Source organism: Maylandia zebra, linkage group LG5 (genome assembly GCF_041146795.1).
Source record: "Maylandia zebra isolate NMK-2024a linkage group LG5, Mzebra_GT3a, whole genome shotgun sequence".
In the NCBI taxonomy this organism is placed as follows: Eukaryota; Metazoa; Chordata; class Actinopteri; order Cichliformes; family Cichlidae; genus Maylandia; species Maylandia zebra.
The window spans coordinates 40,757,529-40,778,475 of NC_135171.1; the positions used below are offsets into that span (position 1 = coordinate 40,757,529).

The following is a 20,947-nucleotide window of genomic DNA, read 5'->3' on the forward strand; positions in this document are numbered from 1 at the left end:
TTTAATAAGTCTCCTTGCAATATTTGAGTCAACTCAACTGGTTGTATTCTGGTTATATTTCTATATAACAGCTAATGTCATTTTGCAGTTCACGACATCACCATTTGGACTCTGAACGGCTGTGAATGTGTATTTCTGTGTATGCTGATGGATACAGATTAGCTGGTTTATCAGTTAACGGCTTTATTATCACAAACAGATCTAGTATTCTGCTGCACTTCATTCATTTAAATCAGATATAAAATTAAAAGACTCACACACTTCGGGGTTCAGTAGGCATCAATTAAATATAAAGTTTTAGCACAGCAGCTACCACAGAACGGTTTTTATTTAGCTGTGTAAATGTCTTAGTGTGTTAAGATGTGACACCAGGGGGTCCTGAGCGTCATTATGTGACGAGTTGGAAGGGTTAGATTACTGCCAGACCTGGCAGACTCAAAATACAACTAAGAAGACAGAAACATTTAATGACTTAAAGAATGTGCAGAAGAGATGTACGTGAGGAGGAGGCAGGTGGAGAGTGAGCATGCAGACATGCTTCAGAGGAGGTGGAAGAGCTGGAGGATTAGCTAAAATGCTCAAGTGCTAACCTGAGCACTGCTACAAAAACAGCAGAGAGTGGGTGGACAAGCCAGACTTTATATACTTGCAGGTGAGTGTTTAGGTGATCATAATCAGGTGATCAGTCCCGCCTCCACCTGGCTTCAAAAGCCCAGACAAACCCTGAAAGTGAGAACCGAGCACGGAGTGAGAACAGGACATTTGTTTCATGTATAAGAAAGAAAATCTAGGCAAATACAGAAATAGATCATAATTAGTGATTCATGACCAGTTATCAAAGATTTACTCCATGAAAATGATAAAGTTTGGAAACACTCTGAGGTAACTTACATTATGAATCGGCATAACATAAATAAACTATGTAACTAACAACTTCCTAACATGAAAAATTCAGAGTCTGCAAATGCAAAAAAATGCGATTTCGTTTTTTTTTTTAATGTAGGACTCCATTGCAGGAGATCTGGACCACTAACCCTGAACGAGGTTGTGCGGGCCTGGATTTCTCTGTGGGAACATAAGAGCCTTCCGGGTGTGTGTGGTTCTCTCATGGGAAACGCACACACAAGCGCTTTTTGCAAGCATCATTGTTAAACAGTGTAATAGGGGCGACCATTAAAGTTGTGTTCGATGAAGTTAAGCCCTGTTAAACAAGCCTCCCTTTTCAGCGTTGACGATGGAGGGCATATGGTTCTGATTACATCCGAGCGGGGAAACACAATAGGCCTCTTCAGCCCGGCTCTTGATCCTGTTCGCTTGGATTCAGCCTGACACTTTGCCACAATTCCCGGCCACAAACAGCGACAAGGAAACCCGAAACCTGTAAACAGTCCGTGTTTCTGCTTTACTACACATTTCTGGGCCTGAGAAGGCAAACCGCGGAGTTCACTGCGACGTAATCTGATTATGGGCTCCGTGGAGGGAGGGGCTGACGTTGCTCGGGTCCAATAGGACAACGTCAAGGGTTACATGAAGAGTTCATATACAGTGTATGTCCAGTTACAGGAGTGCTTCTTCGTTAGGCACCTCTGATGGCATTACTTCATTATATCACACAGAGTTTCTGATGTCTTCCTGTTGGTGAAGATTGGTGAACCATTCGTGTTTGAAGCTGTTTACAATGCAGGAGTACAACAAAGTCCTCAGCCAAGTTCTTTTTAGTTACAGGAGGGTCGATGTTCAGAAATTCAGAAGACAAAATAATTTCTACACAAGTGAACAGCGACAGGAAATAGAATTAGACTTTTGAAGTGCTTTCCAGTAGCAGTGTGAGGAAATGTGGCCTGGAATTAACATGGACCTTGGGTGATCCAGTCACCTCTTCATAGGCAGGAAGCAGGAACGCACACATCATATTAAAATGTGACAACAGAGTAGTATTATGTTACGAGTGTGTCAAACATGGTGAGGAGGAAATGACCCGGCCCATGTTGTTTTTCCTTCTTCTAATTAATGGCAGATGAGGCAGTGCATTTGACTGCTGTTTTGAAGGTGAGCCTCCAAACGTACTCAGTCACTTGACCGTCCAGGTTGACCAACCTAAAGAAGGTCCTACTTTAGGGTCCGCTGACAATAAATGGGAACATGATTTACAGATTTATCATGTTTAATTCAGTAAGACTGAAACTAGTGATTCAGACCATACGCTGATCATCAGGGTGTTCACTACTGCTATTTTCTGTCACAAGTTAGCTAACAAACTAATGTTCAGTCCATGTTCTAAAAACCTTTCACTCTATCACTAGACAGTGTCTATGATAGTTTTTGAGCATAGGGCTCCATGGTGCAAATTAGTCTTTATACATATAGTGTTTCATCTCAACTTTAACAGCAATACAACGACTTTGACCAATTTGGGCATCCTCCTCTCTGAACTTGGCTCCATCCTTTGAGTTTAATGGTTGTGCCCTCTGCCCTGTATGCATGGAAGACATGGAGCCCATCAAAAAAGATTTCCCAATGCCGCAACGTACTGCAACAACGTTCTGCATCAACATACTGCAACATACTGCATTAACATACTGCAACAACGCACTGCAACACCATACTGCGACGATGTACTGCAACACCATACTACATCAACATACTTCAACAACGTAATGCAACATACTGCATTAACATACCGCAACAACGTACTGCAACAACGTACTGCAACAACATCAACAATGTACTGCAACACATTATTGCAAGGTACTTCAACAACATACTGCCACTACGTACTGCAACACCATACTACATCAACATACTTCAACAACGTACTGCAACATACTGCATTAACATACCGCAACAACGTACTGCAACAACGTACTGCAACAACGTACTGCAACAACATCAACAATGTACTGCAACACATTATTGCAAGGTACTTCAACAACATACTGCCACTACGTACTGCAACACTATACTGCGTCAACATACTTCAACAACGTACTGCAACAGCGTACTGCAACATACTCCAACAACGCACTGCAATGCACTGCAACACCATATTGCATCAACGTACTGCAACAACATACTGCATTAACGTACCGCAACAACATACTGCACCAACGTACCGCAACACTATACTGCATCAGTGCACTGCACCAACGCACTGCATCAACGGACTGCATCAACGTACTGCAACACTATACTGCACCAAATTGCATTAACATACTGCAACTATGCACTGCAACACCATCCTGCATCAACGTACCATGACAACGTACTGCAACACCATACTGCATCAAAATACTTCAGTAACGTACTGCATCAATGCACTGCAAAAGTATGTTGCAGTACGTTGTTGAAATGTACCGCAACATACTGCATCAACATACTGCGTCAATGTACTGCATCAACGTACTGCAACAACGCATTGCAAAAACATAATGCAACAACATACTGCAACGTACCTCAACAACGTACTGCAACAACATGGCATACTAACGATTTTTAAGATCTCTTACTGGGACAAAGTACACACTTAAAGTACACACTTAAAAAAGTTATTAAAGCACTGCTGCCTTTGCACACAATGTTTCTGTGTATGAAATGTAATTTTTCCTTCATGTTTGTAAAATCATCTAGAAGCTGACGTTTCAGAGCTGCAGTATTTTCAGTGCTGTGTTTGGGAGTTTGCAGTGACTTTAAAGTCTCCCATTAATGCTTTTAATATTTTGTTTGATATTATTTTTTTCTCTTCTTCTTCTGCCAATGATGTAGCTCAGCAGGTCATCTTCCTCCATCACCCTGTTCCAGCATCCTCCTCTGTTACAGTAGCTCTCTTCGTGTCCTTCTTCACTACATCCACAAACCTCCTCTGAGGTATTCCTTCTTTCCTGGTAAGAAGGATAAACATCTTCATCATTCTTTGTCCAGCATATCCACCCTCCCTCCTCCGCGCATGTCTCAGTCTCTCCTCTCTGAACTGTCCCTCTGATGGACTAATTTATAATCCTGTCCATGCTGCTGACTCCCAGTGAACATCTGAACATCTCCAAACCATCACAGCCGCTCCCACTACCATCTTTAAACCTTCCCTTTCACTCTTGCTGCTCTCCTTCTGTCACAAATCACTTCTGACACTCGTCTCCACCCACTCCACCCTCCCTGTACTCTCTTCTTCTCCTCTCTTCTGAACCTAGCTTTGTCTCTTTCCCATATCTTCATAGAACGGCTCATCAGCGTTATCCCTCTGTAGTCACTACAGCTCTACACATCACCTTTGTTCTTGAAAATCAGCACCAGGCATCCTCTCCAAGATTGTGTTAAACAGTCTGGTGAAAAACCCCACTGGCCTCTCCTAGACATCTCCATACCTCCACAGGTAAGTCATCTGGACCAACCATAGATTCTCTTAAATCTGCCTCCTACTTAGTAATTCTCTGTTGATATACTTTTAGTTATGTTGAGAAATTCTTATCCCCCACTAAAGCTTAGAGACACTGAAAACTGTAGCATCAAACTGACGTATTTAAGGAATATATACACAACATCAAGCCAAGCATAAACGGGAACAAAGTGAAACGTACATCTGAAGATGTGAGTTACAGTAAATATACTTGCAGCTTCCAAGACATTGTGTTTCCTCTTAAACAATCCCACTGCATCACAGGAGGAAGAAACACATACCGTGAAGTCAATTTCCTAATTATGCTTCATTTCCTGCCAAGCCAACACACTTTTCCATCGTCATAAATCATAGGAAATATCGGTCTCCATAAATCATACACAGAGATTTAAATCAGCTGTTTGTACAATCCAGTGCGTGTATCTCAGATGGGCTAATGTGTACAAAATGTGTGATAATTAAAGCCAGGCGGAGCTCTCTGTGGGGAATACCATTTCCCAATGTCTATCGAACAGCGCTGCGCTCGATACCTCCTTCAGCTGTTCACAGCTGAGCTTGCAGGGCTGCAGTAGCACAGATAAACCTCTCAGCTGATCCGTTAGCAGCTTGCTGTGGCAGCAGACTGAAGCCTGGTTTAAGATCACTTCACCGGTGACCTTTAACTGCCTAACAATTAAAAATGGTGCTGACAGGACCTGCGGTCTTCTCCTGAATAAAAGGTGTCAAGAAACGTTCTCCACACCGCTGAGCTTTCAGCAGCATCTCATTCTCTGTTTGCTGAGAGTGTCTGAGTTCCTGCACTGATCGCTCGTGCTCTTTCTCTTCATACATTTTTGTTGAGCTCAGTTCTGTTTCATGTTTTGCCTGCTGGAACACAAAAGCTTCACACATTTGGGACAAATAACATGTTTCTTGTTCTTATTATTCTTAAATGGATGCAAAGGTCAACAGGATCCTAGAGCAAGACAAACCAAAGATCAACCTACCTTAGCTCTGATGTCACTGCTGGGCACGCTGCCGTCTACGTGGGTGCAGCGGTGCGTGTAAATTAGGCATTTAGTTATCCCTTGTTCCTAAAATATCCACCTGTCCAACTGTTTCCAGTTCGGATGTGATACAGATACCTTGGCTTCTTCTATCTGCAGACGTCGAGTTATTAGCAATTAGGCCGTAATCCTCACTGGGAATGCTGTGCTGTGTTAGACAACATCAGGCCTTACTTAAACATTGTTTTAATTATTTTAGGAAACTAAATCCAACACATAATTATGTGCAACAATATACGCTCACTGACTTTATTAGTAGAATAATAAATACAAACAGAAGCTGTTTCAGGCACGAAGCGCCTCCAACCTGCTGTTGTTGCTGTTATCGCTTCTGCTTTAGTGGAAGCTGGAAAAACAAAGACTGGGACTGATTCATACCTGATCCAGCTTCACTCCGGAACCAACATCCAGGTCAAACATCCCCATCTGTTACCTGTAAATGAATGATTTCAGGTTATTCCTATTTCCCCATATTTTCAGAGTGAATTGTCCTGATAAACATCCTTATAAATACCTTTGGAATCATGTATGATTTTCGTTCCACTTCTCACGTGTGCACCACTTTGTGTTGGTCTTTCACCTGGAATTCCAATTAAATCGATTCATGTTTGTGGCTGTAATGTGACAAAATGTGGAAAAGTTGAAGGAGGCTGAATACTTTTGGAAGCCGCTGTATAAGACCCATAAAGAGGGCCTCAACTTATTTATAAGGATGTTTATCAGGACAATTCACTCTGAAAATAACTTTTTCATATTTTGTCTTTGTCACAACAATTTCAGTGTTTAAAGTTAAACAGTTTAAGAGACAAAAACTTCATTTAGAAACATTAATATTAGCAGTATTGAGACAGATGTATGTAACATGAGTGGTATAAGTATTCTGTGAATCTACTCTCAAAAGTCCAGTTGTTGTTTTAAAAGAAAAGTTGCCGTTGCTTGGGTGGAGTTTTTTAGGTGGGTCTCTGGGTGGGAAAAAATAAACACAGTGAATATCTCTTATCTGCAAACACCATTTGTTACACGAAGCCAAAATTAGCCCTGTCAGGTCTGAGTGGACGGGTTCCTTCCCACATCTGAAAAGAATGAGCTGATTGTTAACCGGCACACAAATCAGACGCACCATAAATCAAAGAACAAACTGAATTTTCATCAAGTCAAAGCTGCAGTAAACCAGAGGTATTATGCATTTCATAATAAGGAAAACCACTCGGGGCATGTGCATCAAACTCGAGGCCCATCTCTCATTACAGGTTCTCGGTACGTTTGGCCTGCTGTGAAGCATCCTGTGTACACACCAAACCAAACATCCATCCATTTTCTGCAGCCTATCCCGTCGTGGAGACAACAGTTTAACCAGACACCAGACTCCTTCTCCACAGCCACCTCCCACATCTCTTCTGTGGGAACATTGACGAGTTCCCGAGCTAGTCTAGACTTTGACTGAGTGTCCTGGGTGTGCCCCAAGCTTCCTGCTGCTAGGACATGCCCAAAACACCTCATACAGAGGCATCCAGAAAGCACCCCGGTCCTGGAGACTGGTTGTGGAACACGAGCTGTGCCCGGCGATAAAGCTTGGGCTGTTTTCCCACCTGAGAGCTGACGCTCCATGTCCCAGTAAGCAGCTCCAACAGTCTGGGAACGTTTTAGGTGACACCCATGAGACCTTAATGACTCACACGATGGTAGGCTGGATGACCTGTGCACCGCAGAGTCACATGTAGATTTCCTTTACACCTGTTAAGAATGATGAGAGACTAATTTATGCTTAATAGGCTGTGTAACATTCGTGATGAGTTCCAAAAACCTTGATTTGGCTCCATAAAGATAAAAATTGTTTGTTTTGGTCAAAGATTGCTTAAAAATGTCTCCTTTGATTGATGTTAGATGAGTTGGAGCTCACAGACTTCCTGTTTAACTCTTGACATGTTGCTCATTTCCCCGTGCAGCTCAACACATGCTAAACAAGCACAGGTTCAGGAATATGGGATCATAGCATATATAAGATGAGTTATAAGATGTCCATTTGGATATCCCAAACAGGTAAAATTATAAATAAGGAAGCAGACGCGAAGCCAGACCTAATGTAAAGGCGGTTATTATCAAGACTCAGCAGCTGCTGCACCGTCGGAACAAGTGCTTTCTGGACTAAATGAGCTCCTGTTGGGGTTAAAACACAAACTGAACAGCCCTAATATTCTCAGGTTCCAGTCCCACTGAGCCTCTCTCTGCCTCCACCTCCTCAGTTCAGTATTTTGGGGATGGGGGTGGGGGTCATACCACTGGCATGCCTCAGCTTTGATTAAAGGAAATGCTTACATCAGTCCTTCTCCAAGAGAAACAAGCCATCCGCTCAGCACAGATGGTTTTATCCAATAGCTCGCAAGCTTCACGGGCAGGCAGGCAGACAGGTGTGCTCGCTGCTGACGGTAGGAGGCACACGCACACACGTTACTGCTGTTGCGTGCGTTCTGCAGCAACACCATAGATGCAGTCATCTCTACAGCTTCACACATTGTCAGGTTTTCCTCAGAGTCTGCGCTTTCTCGAGTAATCGGAGGAGGCAGAGAGAGATTATGAAACCACCAGACCAGGACGTGAACATGTTCAAGGCCCGTTATAAGGCACGTCTCCCTCAATGACTCTGAACAACAAAGAACTGATAGTTTCTAAAAGTCTGATTTAACAATTAGGAGAAGCTGAGAGTGATACTTTCTTTTCTACCGTTTATTGTGAGGAAATGAGAAAATCTACAATATTAAATATATTAAATAAATATATGACAGTATATGGTTATATGATATATTTTGAGCATGCACAACCAGAAGAAGAACCTGGGGCAGACACAGACTCCTGAGAGTCCCATTGGAAATGCTGGAGCAGAGCAGCTCTGGGGATCTCTGCAAACTCTCTAGTATCCACAGCCCAGGCTCAGAGCAGCAGCTGAGGGTGGATGGACGGATGCTAAATGGACTGGTTCTTCATACCTCGCGCCTTATTCACAGCCATTCTTACAAGCGGTTTCTTCCATGCTTAGGTGCTTCCCATCACTCCGATGGATCCTTGGTTTAGGATATTTGGCATGCAGGCATCTATTCACCAACCTTCCAATCAGATGACCTTCTCTACCTCGTGAGCTGCAGGCACCCGGGATGGATAAATGCAGTGATGCATTTACAAGTGAGCTGACAGAGTTTCTTAAGCTTATCTGGATCTAGTTACTTGTAACTGTTGTGTTGTAAGTCTGCTCAGGCTGGTCGTTTGTTTTATGACTTACATAATAATAATTGGTCAAACTGGTTCTTCCTCAAGTGGCGATGAAACTCTTGAGGCTTTCTCCAAAACCAGTCAGTCCCCACAAACGCCAGTATGAACCCCCTCCAAGGTCATCAGCTGACCTTAACCCTGTGCAAACAGAGCTGTCTTTTTTAAACTGGTCTCCTGAGTTTTGACAGTTAGCACCTATGATAGCCCCTCTGGGGTTTAAAAAGATGCTGCTTTAAAGCAGAAACGAAGATGTTTACAGCGTGCTACAGAAATAATTTTGGTAACTGAAGTCCCTGAACTGGATCTTTGGACCAGTTTGTGCTGTTAGTCAGTTTTGGAGTAAGGTACATGTCGGAGTGATGCAATTATCTCTGTGGTTAGCCAGATCGTCTGAGACGTCTGTGCTCCAGTTTTATCTGATCTTATCTTATTTTATGGGGCTTAGTGCTAACTTACAGATATATGTACAATTTATTAATGCAGCTGATAATTCACAGCCAGCTCCGGCTCCAGAGGAAAAATGCTGACACTGAGATTTCAAAACGTGGAGTCCACAGCCCAGTGGGTTACATCACAGAGGCTTCGACCATCTTTTATATGTAGTCACCCAGATGATGAATTCAGCGCCTGCAAATCTACTTGCAGAGTCTATAATAAAGAGATGGAGCTGGAAATGAGCAGAACAGGTCCCCTTTAATAGGCACAAAGTTAAAAAACCTAACTCCTCGTAATTTTAACTAGACCTTTGCAACAGTTTATCAAGCCAGCCAAGTAAAACACTCATGTTCCACATCAAACAGTCATTTCTGGGTTAAATTGTAAATTTGGCAGCTGTAAATCTCACAAATTCCTCCGATAGTTTAGTCTGCAGATCCTCGAGGGGGTGGGGGGCAGAGGTTTTCACTGATAGGAGTTTGGAGCTCAGTCAATTAGACATTTTTTTATTGAACACGAGTTTATGCAGCTTTCCCAAATTTGGAGCAGGTCAGATGAGCACTTCATCCCTGGCTCGTATTTATACATCAGAAATTCTTGACATGCTTTACAAAAAGGTCTTGGATAAGGCATACAAATGACTTCATCAGATAAGTGCTGGAAAAGAGCATTTTTAAGTATAACACTTCATTTTTCCAAGGCATTTTAAACTCTTTACAACAATCAGCAACTTGATACAAATCTAAGAAGAAGGAAAAAGTCCGTACGAAACAGTCCAAACGAGTCTTTCTTCATCAGGTCGTGTTTCCATTATTTGGATTGTATTGGATGCATATTGCTCATCACTACCAACATCAACATTACACAGTGAGTGGGCGTTTCAGAGCATCACCTCCGTGAGTTTATCTTCATCTGTTTAGTCTTAAATAGTCTCTGGTATGCATTCTTGTAAGCCCACTTGAGTGTGAGGAGTAATGTGCGTTGCATAGCAGTGAGCCTGAAATACCAACTCCAGTTTTAGCTTTGAATATAATATTGAAAAGTCTTTGCTGTGTCTGCTACCTGCACCCGCACGACTCCACCACCATGTCCTCGTATTGCTTGTAGACGACGTTATTGGCCGAGTCGATGTAGAGGATGCTGATCGGGCTGAGCCGTGTCGGGACGCAGCAAGTGGGCGGCGTTGACTCCGGGTCCATGGAGTTAATCAGGGTTTGTATGATAGCGTGGTTGGTCGGCTCCAGGTGTGAGCGGATGGGAAAATCGCAGGCGCCGTCGCAGTGATAGGCGTCGTACTCCAGCGGCGCGATGATCCAGTCGTCCCAGCCCATCTCCTTGAAGTTGACGTGGAGCCGTCTCCGGTGGCAGCGCAGCCTGGCCTTCACTGTCTGGTGCTGGGATATGGACTGTGGCAGGGACTGCTGCACGGGTTTTTTGACTCCCCTCGCAGCAGGTGCCCGTCTCATCCGTCGCTGGGTGAACAGGTACTCGTAGACTGTTTTGTTGTCGTGGCCGGACCGCGCTTTGATCTCTTTGTAAAAAAGGTCACGCTTCTTGCTTTTCCCAAATGCTAAGAAGAAGGCTTTTTCCTTGTTGGTCCTGCCGTGTCGAGCGAATCCCAGAGCGCGAAGGTCCATGGGGCGACCGCCTCCGTGCTCCAGCGCTTCCAGTTCAAAGCACAGCTCCTGGGAATGCTGGCCTTTCTGGGTTTTGAAGCCCCTGAACACCTTCCAAACGTCAAACACTTCCCATGTGCTGCTGAACAGATCCTCTACGGCCTTCATCTGGACAAGAACGGCCTTTTGTTTGCCTGAAGCGCAGGTGTGCAGCCTTAGGAGCGGTGACGGGACTCCTCCTCCTTCTCCTCCTCTGTAGCCTATCAAGACTCTGCGAGGGTCAGGCAGGCGCTTCCTCAGGATGTGTAGCTCGGCCCCCAGGAGCCCATCCCGTTCCAGAGAGCTGATGTTGAAAAGATACCTCTGCCGTCGCAGCTGGGGCCCACGTTCATCTGAGATTAGAAACGAAAGCGCAGGTAAATATTCACCGACAGGCAAAAAGAAAAATAGTGTAACAAACTTTTCTAACACAACACAGCAAGTAAGGACTGTTGAGTAAATGAATGAATCTGTAATGTGAGCCCCAGAGAGCCATCAGCTGATGGCCACCCGTTAGGTCATAAAGGATGGACTCCTGCATATAGGTCATGAAATACACTGACAGGTCCATACACTTCCATAACTGACTCTTTCTTTCTTTTTTAACTAAATCTTTTACGAGATCTCCCTACTTGAAATCTTCATTGAACCCATTTTAATAATCCAGATATTGTCTGATCTCAGATTTTGAAATATAAAGAAATACTGTACTTTCCTTCAGTGCTGCTCCCCATCACAGACTATAGACTTTTATTCATGACCCTTTTTATCATCACAATCTTGGTATTGAGCTGTGGGTCTGACTGTGAAACCAAGTGATGCTGAAGACTCACTGGACAGGGATTTGTGATTGGCATGTATTTAGCCGAGCTGGAGCCTAACCTGGATAAACATCCTTTCTCTTAGAATGACCATAATGTAGAAAATAAGTGTGCTCTTCTGCATTGGCTCTGCTGTTATTCTTTTATACTGTTGACATTTTCCCTCCAGGTAAAAATGGACCTAATAGTTTTTCTGGATCTTGTCTGTTTTATAAAAACATTACTATTGTTTAGATTTTTATTACCCTTTAAAAAAGGAAAGAACAGCATTCTTGACTTTATTTTGGGATTTCTTTTATTTTTGAAGACATCTCAGACTAAAACATCGTAATAGCTGCCAAGAGCGAAAATGTGAAGTGAACTACAGTTCCTCAAATATCCATTGATTCAAAGGTTTATCAATAACATCAAATGGTAAAATGTCCAACTTAACAACAAATATTTTTATATCCTGTTACAATTCAATTGGTTTTGGTTTCCATTTGCTTCCACTTATCCTTTTCAGGGTCGCGGGGGCGCTGGAGCCTATCCCAGCTGTCACCCTGGACAGGTCGCCAGTCTGTCACAGGGCTAACACACAGAGACTGACAACCATTCGCACTCACAAGTCAGACTCTTGCTTCTTTTTGTTCAACGGGCCAGTGTTTGAAATCTTGGTGTAATATTTATTTTATTCTGGGCTTCAACTTGCTCTCATTCCTGTTTCTTTCATTTCAGACACATTTCTAAATTGCAACATATGGTTTCCTCTGCTGACCTGGAAAAACACATTCCTGCATTTGTGTCATCGTGTTTAGATTAATCCCCGTTTACTATCTTGGGCAAAGCATCTCTTTGCAGTACGAAATGGCTCCAAATAGATTTTAGGATTGGTTTTACAATGTTTGTATTAGCATTTAGCACTAAACAGCTAGGCATATGTAGCTTCTTACAAAATACACCATCTTTGTTCACACAGGCTCTCTGAAACAACCTAACCAATAGATTTTACATATTTAATGATGTTACTCAGACTGTATGGATGTAATGTAGCAATACAGACACCTGTTAATTAGTGCTATAGATGCAGTTTGCTAACAAAGGGCTACCAACAGCTGGCAACTGAGCTCTCTACCTTCTGGTCCAAATATGGTAACTCGTTGCTTTAAATAAATAAATCAATAAAAACATGGTGGTAGCCAAAATGTAAATGTTGAAGCTTCAAACCACAGATGCAAAAACTGGTGAATGAAGTCAGTTGCCATATCTACAATAAACTACTGCAGGCATTATGAAGGAAATCGACATAAATAATAAGAATGAGCATCCAAAGACTCGTGTTTAGAGTAACACTTTATGGTTTACTTTATATTAATTGTCCTGAAATTAAAGTAATGTCCTCACGGGTAAGTGAAAAGCTTTAAGTCCCCATAACATATGTAAAACAAGTATACACACGCATGCTGTGTGCACAGCATCAGAAAGCATGAACTGAATGGTGTAGATGGTTTTCTGTTGTTGTCAGTGAGGGAAACTGTAAACTTCCCTATCCAATGAAACCCAGCAGATACATGTGTTTTAAATTCTCTGTGAGGACCCAGGTCGGCTAATATATTCCCATGATCTGAGCCTAATTTATCCCTGATCAACCCTGAACCCTGAAACGAATTCTGAACCTTCAAACAGACCTCTGAACTACTGTCCTCATGTTCCACACATGTCCTCACTTCAAAGGTCAGAGAAATCACTCCGGTCCTCGCAAAGTTAGCTGTGCATATGCACACAAACTGCTTACATGTTCTCACAGCACCCCCTCCTGCTGTCCAGGACTTTATCATGCATTGAAAAGTACATTAGAACCAGGCCGGGAGACCGCAACGCTCTGTAAACAGGCCTGTTATTGTGGACCTGCAGCTATTCACAGCAGACAGACAGCAAACACACACACACACTCCTCTTTGGACAGTCTGATTAAAGCTGAGAGGAATTTGGTTTCACAAACTCTCACGCACTTGTAAATCAGCGAGGATAAATAATGTTGGAGGGATGCAGAGCTCTCAGGTGTGGTCTTTATCACTTCAGAACGCTCAGAAAATCAGACTTTCAGGAGCGGCTTGGAACAGATTATTGTGTATGTAAATGCAGAACACACAAGATTAAATGTTTGGCTTCTTAACTCTGACTTCATCCCTCTACTAACAGCTTTCAGGATGTCCAGTGGGGGCGGGGCTTTAAAATAGCTGACAGAAGGGCAGCGAGCAGCAGCAGAGCTCTCAGGTGAGATGTCTGGCTTTGGCCCTTTGTCATCCAGTGAAAACTTATTTATATTACAGGGCTCACTGTGCCAAAACAAGACTATCCAAAATTTACAAGATCAAACCAACCTCCTGAAACCAAACATCTCTGCTTTGCTTCTGAAAGGAGCTTTTTCAAACTCATTTATTTATAACTCAGTAAAATTATAACTGACCAAAATTAAATAAGATTTACATTTCTTTTTGTCACATGAGCAGATATATCGAGGGCATCAAACACGTGGTCCAGGGGCCAAAACTGGTCCAGGAAAGGGTCAGAGTTGGCCGACTGGATGAGTTTATTAAAGCGTGTAAAGTACAGCGTTGTTATGGGTTACTGTTCATGGAGTAGTTTTACTCAGGAGTTAAAAGTTAATGGACAGTTTTATTAAGTGCTGTTATTAAGGGCTTTTAGCCTTTATCTAAGCAGGTGAGTGGAGAGTGGACAGGAACGCAGGGACAGAGCGCAGGGGAAGAGATGCAGCAAATAACCCGGGTGGATTCGACTACTGCAATAGCCTAAAGTATGTGGGTCACCTGCTCAAACAAAGCTCCAAAACACCAAGATTTAGTCAAGAAAGACTCTAAAATTCAAATGTTTTGTGATCTATAAATTGAAAACTCAACATTTCAGGCTGATCACCACTCCTAAAATTATAAAAGTAATATAACTACAAAAAAACCTACTTTTGTCTGGAAAATGGCGCTCACTTGCACACATGGCTTCAGCTTTTTTAACATGCTGGCCCAGGTGAAGAAGATTTCTCACTCTGGGGGAAAATGACCAAATCACTCCTAATCCCAGGCGGGTCACCAGAGCTGAGACAGAGAGATGGACTATTTAACTATTTGCACCAACTAACCTAACCCCACTAACTACACTTTGGGTGGTGGGAGGAAGCCAGAGTGAACTCACAGAGACACAGTGACAACATGCAAACGTCACACAGAAAGGCCCGATGGTGGAGTCGAAACCAGGTGTTCCTACCGAACTTTTAGTCGACTAATCAGGGTTTTAGCTGCTGTGCTTCACACACAGCATCATTGGAGCCCCCAGAGCAACGCCTTGCTCTAGGGCCCCTCAGGAGGTAGGTTCAGCCTTGCATGTGGCAGGAAGAAAGAAAGAAGGAGCGGCAGCAGTAACGGAGGAATAAAGGCAGAAAAAAGGAAGCGAGTAAGAGTGAATGAAAGGATAGAAGGTAAATAACGAGCGTCGGGGTGATCAGTTCCTCGTCTCAGCATGTGGACGAAGTCAGCAGCGACTCGCTGAACAAATAAAGGCCACATTAAAAGTACATTAAGTGGTGGAAATGTAAACCTTCAGCAGCAGCAGGAACATGAAACTGCGCTCATTTAAAGACGCTTCTAAAACTGTTTTACATCGTAAAGACAACATGACACGGAGGGCTGTGAGCACTGTTTATTTACCCTCACGAGGCCGTATATATCACTGAGAGCCGACCAGATGTTAGAAACACACGGCAGCACACACACACAGACTCACAACTGCAAAGGAATAAATATACATAAATATGTGCATACATGTGCACAGACATGTTCCAGACGTTAAAACTGCTGAAAGTTTGACAGCAAACACAAATTATTCCTCTGCTACACTACCTGCTGTTACCAGACTAATTAGTTATTGGTCATTAGAAAAATGCTTATTAGAATGCATTTCTAATTTCATACATGTAAACTCACTCCCTTGGTCCCCACTGTTTGGTTTTCTCCCACCAAAGTACCAGATATAGACAAACATAGCTGCCATCACAGCTTGTAACCCCCTCCTGGCTGGTTACAATAAAGCCCATAAGCCCCGCCCACCGTACGCTTGCAGAGGTGACCCGAGCCAAACTGAAGCCAATCTGAGAGAGCCATTCCACTTCCTGTCAATCTCAAACTGGCTGAAATTCAAGTGTGCAGCGGAGGGTGCCCGTGAGAAAGTCCTCAATAAACAGGAGTGAAAGGAGCTAAATAATTATTTCCAGCTGTTTGTAGAAAAAAAAGCCCAAGTTTTATTTTAGTTTTCACAAATCCAGCATCGATGATGTATGCGGCCTAAATTAAATCTACACTGGTGTCCTTTAGGGTTTTTTACACTGCAATTTTACAGCTGAAAATGAAACATATCTATTGGCTCAGCCGGTTCTGTCAGAAAAATCCCAGAAGTGCACCCTCCATGAACCTGGAAGTCCAGAGAGTGGGATCTTTTTTTTAAAAAAGGTGTATGTGTAAAGATTAAAAGCTGTAATCTGGTTTGATGAAAGTAGTTGTGATACACCTGCAGGCCTCTGTTTATAACTGAAAATCAAACACTTTCACATTTCTGTGTTCAAATGCAGTTTAAAACCTTCCAAAATTAAATGAAGGCATCATCTCTGTTTCTGCTAGAGATCAACTTCCTTCAAATTCAAGCCAAGCTGTCTTTTTCTTGTAATACCAGTTTGCACCACAAGGTGGTTTAATGAGTCAGTGTCAGCTTTTACATAAACATACATATAGGGCTGCTCAATTAATCGAATTTTAATCACGATTACGATCTGGGCTTTCAACGATCATTAAAAATGACTGAGCCGATTATTAGCCCCTCCCTCATTTATCCGCGACCCCTTAAAGGCCGGTCCGTGAAAATATTGTCGGGCATAAACCGTCCGTGGCGCAAAAAAGGTTGGAGACCGCTGATTAAGAGGACCCGAGGGAAGCTCGGAAAGCTAAGCAGAAGTTATTTGGAGAGGAGAGTGACTGCCGTTGGTTGAAAAGAGAGTTTTTTTAAAAAAAAAAAACTTCAGTGGTGTTGCACACTATGTTATATTATTTTTTTAAAGTTATTGTTAACCCTTTAAAGCCGGTCAGAGCAGCACGCTCCGTTTTGCGTAACTATTTTTAAATCCCTGTAGAACCTGAACCGTGTAAGCTAGCGCAATAATTTGTTTTGCATATGAAACCGGAGGAGTTGTACTTACATCTGATGCCATCAGGTTGTCCTCGGTCACGGTTTCGTTCCACATAAAGCTTTGCAAAAATTGCATAAAAAGCGCTTGCAGGAACAAAAACATAATATTCCAGAAACACGCTTTGCCGTTACTATCAGCTGTTCGTAACACTTCCCACAGTGAAATGATGCACCTGCTGTTTTCTTTGCAAATTTGCATCATAGGATTGTTTTTTGTTTTTCCTGCAGTATATAAAAATTGCTGTATCTCCAAAATAAAACTATGAAGACACTCAAAATAAATTTCCTGTGGTGGGAAACTATGTTTTTTGCAACTTTATTGTATTTAAAGTTTTGAGGGATAAACCTCTTAAATTTCTCCAAGTAGAAATATATGTAAACAAAACAAAAACGATTTTCAATTTTTTTTTGTAGTTTATTGCACTTTTTTGCAATTTATGTAATTACTATGCACTTAATGCATACATATTATTAAAATATGGGCTATAACAGTTGTATTGATGTATAGCAGCTTGAAATGCTCCCACAAATGGCACTACAGCATGTAAAATAAAAAAAATAATATAAGCTCTGGTGGACTTGGTTCTATAGTAGGTCTTAAAGGGTTAAATAAATATCGTCAAATAATCGTGATCTCAATTTCAGTGAAAATAATCGTGATTATCATTTTTGCCATAATCGAGCAGCCCTACATACATACATAAAGGAAGACTGAAAGAAAAATAGAATAGTGCTTCTGATTGGCTACGCCTCTCAAAAAACAGATTAAACAGCAGGTGGGTGTGGCTTCTGTGATGGGAGGACCATATAAGGATATCTAATCTTACTGACATCACACAGATCCAAATCTAGAAAAAAAATATCTAAAACTGAGAGTTCAGAGTAGCCTTAGCTTTTGGATGACTGACCTCAGTATTTAAAACATCACATGACTGCGTACTGCTGGAAGAGGAGAAAAACTAAAAGGAGAAAATTACGTCCACTTGAACTTCTCGGCTAAATCACATCCTCTGTTAGCTCTGGATGGAGCTTTTTCTTTAAGCTAAGCTAATTGGCTGTCAGAAAGGGAATCTGACGCCCAGTTTGTTGAACGCTCCTTCTCATCATACTCCACTCACTGCTGACCACCTGATTTTAACGCCACAATCCTCAGCCTGTGCCCTCAGCACCACCCTCATCTGGTGCCCCCCACACTGGTCTCCAGTCCCTTAAAGCAGCTCTCATTCTGTGGCACCTGAAGTTCCAGTGACATCCTTTTTATACTCCCCATTTTTTAATTGTTAATGAATTGTGGATGTGAGGTCTGGACTTGTTGTGGATTCTAAAGTGAGACTTTAAAAGCAGCTAACAGCCACTCTGCTCATCCTCTGGCTCCTCAGATCTCCTCTAACCTCCTGCTCCAGCTGCTTTTTTAATCCCCCAGAGTACCAGGGGCACAAACGCATCATGAAGTAGCTGTCCTGCTGCCCCCACAGCGTGGACCCCCACCCACCCATCACAGCTCAGCTGGGTGTGTGTCTGCCACCATCCCTGCACTAACAGCGTGTCACTGTGTTTCTTTCATGGGACTGAAAAGTGACGTGGGAGCACGCAGAGAGGCTCGTGGGTGATGCGGTTACCTTGCCCTTTATCCACGAAGCTCGTGATGGTGTTGGCCAGGCCGGCCTCGTGCAGCGCGCTGCCGTTGACGTCACCGCTGGAGAGAGACCAGTACAGCGCGAGCATGTAGTCGTGCGGCGTCACGAGCGGCTGTTTGTGGCTCGCGGCCCCCCGCTGCGCCGCCGGAGCCGGCGCGCTATGGGCTCTCTGCGGGGACGCGGTGCGCGCGGCCGCAACTTTTCCCAAACTTCTCCCCGATGAACCTCCACCTCCTCCACCCGCTCGTGCATGTGCGTTAATGGCAACGGGAGCGTGCGCCTTATCGTGCGCATCCCCGCCGAGGAGCCGGGAGCGCACGGGATCCGTGCGCCCTGAGCTGGTCGCCCTGGTCGCCTCTCCTCTGATTACCGGCGGACCTGCGCGGACACGCGCCGTGGGGCCGGGATGCAGGTGAACCAGGGTCCAGCAGCTGAGCAGCAGAGACAGACGCGTCACAGCTTTCATCCTAAAGCGCGTTCGCCTCCCGCCAGGCTGTCATCGTAGCGAAGTGCAGTGAGATCACAAGGAAGCTGAAGTGGCAAAGAGCAGTAAATCCGAGTGGGTCATCCTCACGAGAAATGCACAAAAGCTGCTGCCCCCGCCTGAAACTCGCCAGAGACACGTGCCAGGCGGTGAAAGCAGAGACTGTAACGGACGTCTACAAGCAGAAGAAACAAATCCCGCACAGCTTTATTGTCCCACGCGTCATGTGTGAGGAGCATAGTGCTGGAGAGATGTACCCGGCACAGCAGAACGCAAAGCCCGGGCTGAGAGGCGCATAAACACTCCGCGGAACTGTTGGAAGTCTTGTAAGAAACTTCTTTAAATCCCCCTTTTTTTCTCTCAGAGGGAAGAATGGCGTAATGCCGCAGCCCTCCCTCCCTCTCTCTCCCTCTCTCTCTCCAGAGTTTGAACTCCGTCCAGTGAAAATATTTCACTCACACACCAACCTGCAGGTGCTCGAAGAACTCCTCCAGCGAACCTGAGCGCAGGAATTGGAAACGGAATTCCAGAAAACTGGTTTAATTACCGCGTGATGTCATGCTGCCCAAACTCATTTAACAGCGATATTTCTCCTCAAATCTTCCTCCCTCTTTTCCACCAATGACTCACTGAAGCTGCAACACGGAAAGGACCCCCCCCCCCCCCCCACGCACACACATACACGCGCGCACACACACAGGAGGGTAATGAAAAAGTTCACATCACTGAAAAGAGCCAGAAAGCGCAGAAATAAAAATCTCCACTCATTGGTTTGATCTGTGTTGTGTTTCTCAGCAGTACAGATTATGACACTTTTCTGTTTTGTGTCTCTTTGTTCTCATTAACAGATATTTTTATCGCTCAGCAGCATCTCTGGATGATTCTTTGCTTCACAGTTTTTATAAAGGTAAAAAAAAATCCAACCTTCTAAACTGAAATCTGTGACATCATTGTTGGTACATCCACCTTTCACGTTTTCAGTCGTCAGCACTGTGAGCTGCCATCCTGTCCCACTGCATACTCAGGTATCGATGCAAAACACGAAACACTTGCTTCTCATAAACCTGCTTTAAAAAGCCTTTATTCTGTCTTCCAGCAGCCACAGTCACTACTTTCACCTGTCATCTGTCAGCATCTCACACTTGTTTAGAAGACATGAAAGAAGAGTGAGACACGGGATGAAGAACAATGACATCAAATTTATTTAAACTAACATGAACAAAAACCACCACCAGTGAGGCTGTGCGCTGGTGGAGTCATGTGGAAGAAGAGCTTCAGAAGTCTGGTGACTCCACGGTCTGCTCCATCCACCATCACCCACTGCACTGTGGCAATAGACCACACAGACAAGACTATACAGACTATACAAGCAAGCAAACCATCACAAAAGCTTGTGTTGGTGTTACCTATCCCAGCATGCCCTGCACCACCACAGCAACCAGCGGAAGGAGTTTCCGGGTAGAGAAAAGAGACCACATGTTTGTCACCATGTCATCAGCCAGCCTTCATGACTGTACCGGTAATTGTTTTACTGTCATTATCCTCTCCGTGTTTTATCAGAGCTTTCCCCACCAGGAGGCAGCGTTTTCACAGCGTGCTGGAATATCTTCAGACTTCTTCTAACTCAACTTCAGCTGATATCTTCTCACAACATGACATAAACGTTATTTATTCTCCTTCTTTTCATAGCAGACGGTGACTTTGGGAGGTTTAAAGCTATTATAAGTACAGAAATTTAAAACGAGTTCCTTCAACATAACAGATGTCCAGGCTGTGTGGACCACCACTGATGGGACAGTGGAGGGGATTAACCTGTGCCGAGGACATTGCTGAGACACCACTTTGTGCACTATGTCCACTTCCGCTGTGCCGAGCTTTGTGGCTGTCATGTTTACCAGAATGGGCCTTTAGGTCACTGCAGGACTTCCTGGGAATTTTGGCATACTGACTAGTGTGATCCTGGAATAATTAATAGCATACTGGTAT

The 20,947-nt window shown here is 43.6% G+C and overlaps 1 protein-coding gene across 1 annotated transcript; it reads right to left on the minus strand.

Annotated features, from left to right (window-relative positions):
* Positions 1-9,374: 9,374 nt before the first annotated feature.
* Positions 9,375-19,490, minus strand: gdf5 (growth differentiation factor 5). Its single transcript, XM_004558987.2, has 2 exons — positions 18,460-19,490; positions 9,375-11,143 (listed from the first exon to the last, which is right to left on the minus strand). Exons 1-2 carry the CDS (start codon positions 18,941-18,943, stop codon positions 10,194-10,196), a joined length of 1,434 nt encoding a protein of 477 aa, XP_004559044.1. The 5' UTR covers positions 18,944-19,490; the 3' UTR covers positions 9,375-10,193.
* Between the last annotated feature and the right edge of the window lie 1,457 nt (positions 19,491-20,947).